The sequence below is a fragment of the Octopus bimaculoides genome, chromosome 30 (assembly GCF_001194135.2).
Source record: "Octopus bimaculoides isolate UCB-OBI-ISO-001 chromosome 30, ASM119413v2, whole genome shotgun sequence".
In the NCBI taxonomy this organism is placed as follows: Eukaryota; Metazoa; Mollusca; class Cephalopoda; order Octopoda; family Octopodidae; genus Octopus; species Octopus bimaculoides.
Window position 1 is genome coordinate 7,365,203 of NC_069010.1, and position 1,987 is coordinate 7,367,189.

Genomic DNA, 1,987 nt, shown 5'->3' on the forward strand with positions numbered 1-1,987 from the left:
TATATATATATATATATATATATATATATTTATATATTTATTTATATATATATATGCATACACACACACATATATATATATATAATATAAACATATCTGTGCTTTCTTTTTTAACAGGGTCGTTATGTGAGAGTTGACCGCTTCCAAGAAGATATGTTCAAGGTCTTTGATCGTGCCAGGCAGTTGAGCAGAACTGATTCTCAGGTCAGTACTCTCTTTCTCTCTCTCTCTCTCTTTCTCTCTCTTTCTCTCTCTCTCTCACACACATATCACTTACCTTTCAGTCGGTATCTCTTTCTCACTCTTCAACCTAATCACTCTCTCTTTCACCTCTCTCTTCCACTCTCTCCTCTTTCACCTCTCTCTCTCTCTTCTGCTCTTTCTGTCATAGTCCGTTTTTTCTTCCATTTTTCTCTCTTCCTGTCTCTCAGTCTCTCTCTTTGTCTTCCTCTCTCTCTCTTTCTTTCCCCCCGTCTCACCTTCCTCGGTTTCTCTCCTTTCACCACAGCTCTACGAAGATGCAATCGAGATGCAATTGTTCTTCATTAAAATCCGTGACGAGCTGTGCAAGAACGGTGAGATTCTGCTGACGCCGGCACTCAGCTACACAGAGAAACACCTACAGGCAGCACTGGAAGCAGAGAAGAAGGAGAAGCTACCAAAGGAACAACAAGACGAGGAGAAGAAACGCAACTTAGAGTCTGATGAGAAAATAGCGTCAGCATCGGTAAGTTGTTGAGGGGTAGAGCTGAGCGGGAGGGGGGGCAGGTGGTCGAGGGATAGGGTTTGGGTGTGGGAAGATGGATGTCTGTTTGTATGGTCTGTCGGTGTTTAGTGCCATCACTAACACCTGTCTAATTATCTAATTACAAAATTTGTAAAAGAATCTGTGTCCTCTCTCTATCGACCATCTGGCCCTGGGTGACGAATTCTTGATGCACAATACAACAACACCAGGGATGACACTTGTGGCAAGTCTTCCAGATCGCTCATCGTCTTCCAGGGACATGAAACTCGGCTTGCGAAGACCTGTTGGAGCAAGCGAAAGCGAAATTGTGATGGCACCTGTGCCCAGCGTCGCCTTCCTGGCACGTGTAAGACATTCGAGCGAGATCGTTGCCAGTGCCGCTGGACTGGCTCCTGTGCAGGTAGCACGTAAAAAACACCATATTGAGCGTGGTCGTTGCCAGTACCACCTGACTGGCCTTCATGCCGGTGGCACGTAAAAAGCACCCACTACACTCTCGGAGTGGTTGGCGTTAGGAAGGGCATCCAGCTGTAGAAACTCTGCCAGATCAGATTGGAGCCTGGTGTAGCCATCTGGTTTCACCAGTCCTCAGTCAAATCGTCCAACCCATGCTAGCATGGAAAGCGGACGTTAAACGATGATGATGATGATGATGATGAAGAAGAAGAAGCACCTGTGCCACTCAAAACATTCTACACAACCCATTGCCTTGCTGCTGTAAGCTTGCCAAAGTATGCTCAATGTCTCTGTAGCAGACTTCTCAAGTCAAACACAAAATTTCACGCTGGCCCCTTGTTCCAGGTTCTGATTTCCTTTCTTACAACATCCAGAATGATTTGCTGCTGTTTTTATGTTATAATTTAGGGGCCTTTCTCATGTCTTTGTAGGAGAGAATGGAAGCCAGCATCAAATATCGGGACCAAATCTATAGCATTGGAGATTTTGTCTACATAGAACCCAGGTAAGTTAGTTACCCTAACCCACTGCCCTGCACTCTCGCTCTCTCTCTCTTTCTCTGTCTCTCTTTCCCCCACTCTTTGCTCCCCTCTCAACCTCACCCTATCCATTTCTCTCCCTCCTTCTCCAAGTCTCTCTTTCTCCCCTTCTGCTTCTCTCCTCTCTCTACCCCTCTCACCCTTCTTCTCTCTCCCCTCCTGTTTTTCTTTCCTTTCTGAACCTCCCCCCACTCTTAACTCCTCTTCTTTCTCGTCTCTTCCTTCCACTCTCCCCTCTACCCTT

The 1,987-nt window shown here is 46.0% G+C and overlaps 1 protein-coding gene across 1 annotated transcript in view; it reads left to right on the forward strand.

The window, feature by feature from the left end:
- Window positions 1-1,987, forward strand: part of LOC106870580 (protein polybromo-1) — a 142,866-nt gene that overhangs the window by 91,091 nt on the left and 49,788 nt on the right. Inside the window, exons 20-22 of the mRNA XM_052978118.1 lie at window positions 113-204; window positions 509-727; window positions 1,636-1,709. Coding sequence (XP_052834078.1) covers window positions 113-204; window positions 509-727; window positions 1,636-1,709 — 385 coding nt within the window. The remainder of the gene's footprint in view (window positions 1-112; window positions 205-508; window positions 728-1,635; window positions 1,710-1,987) is intronic.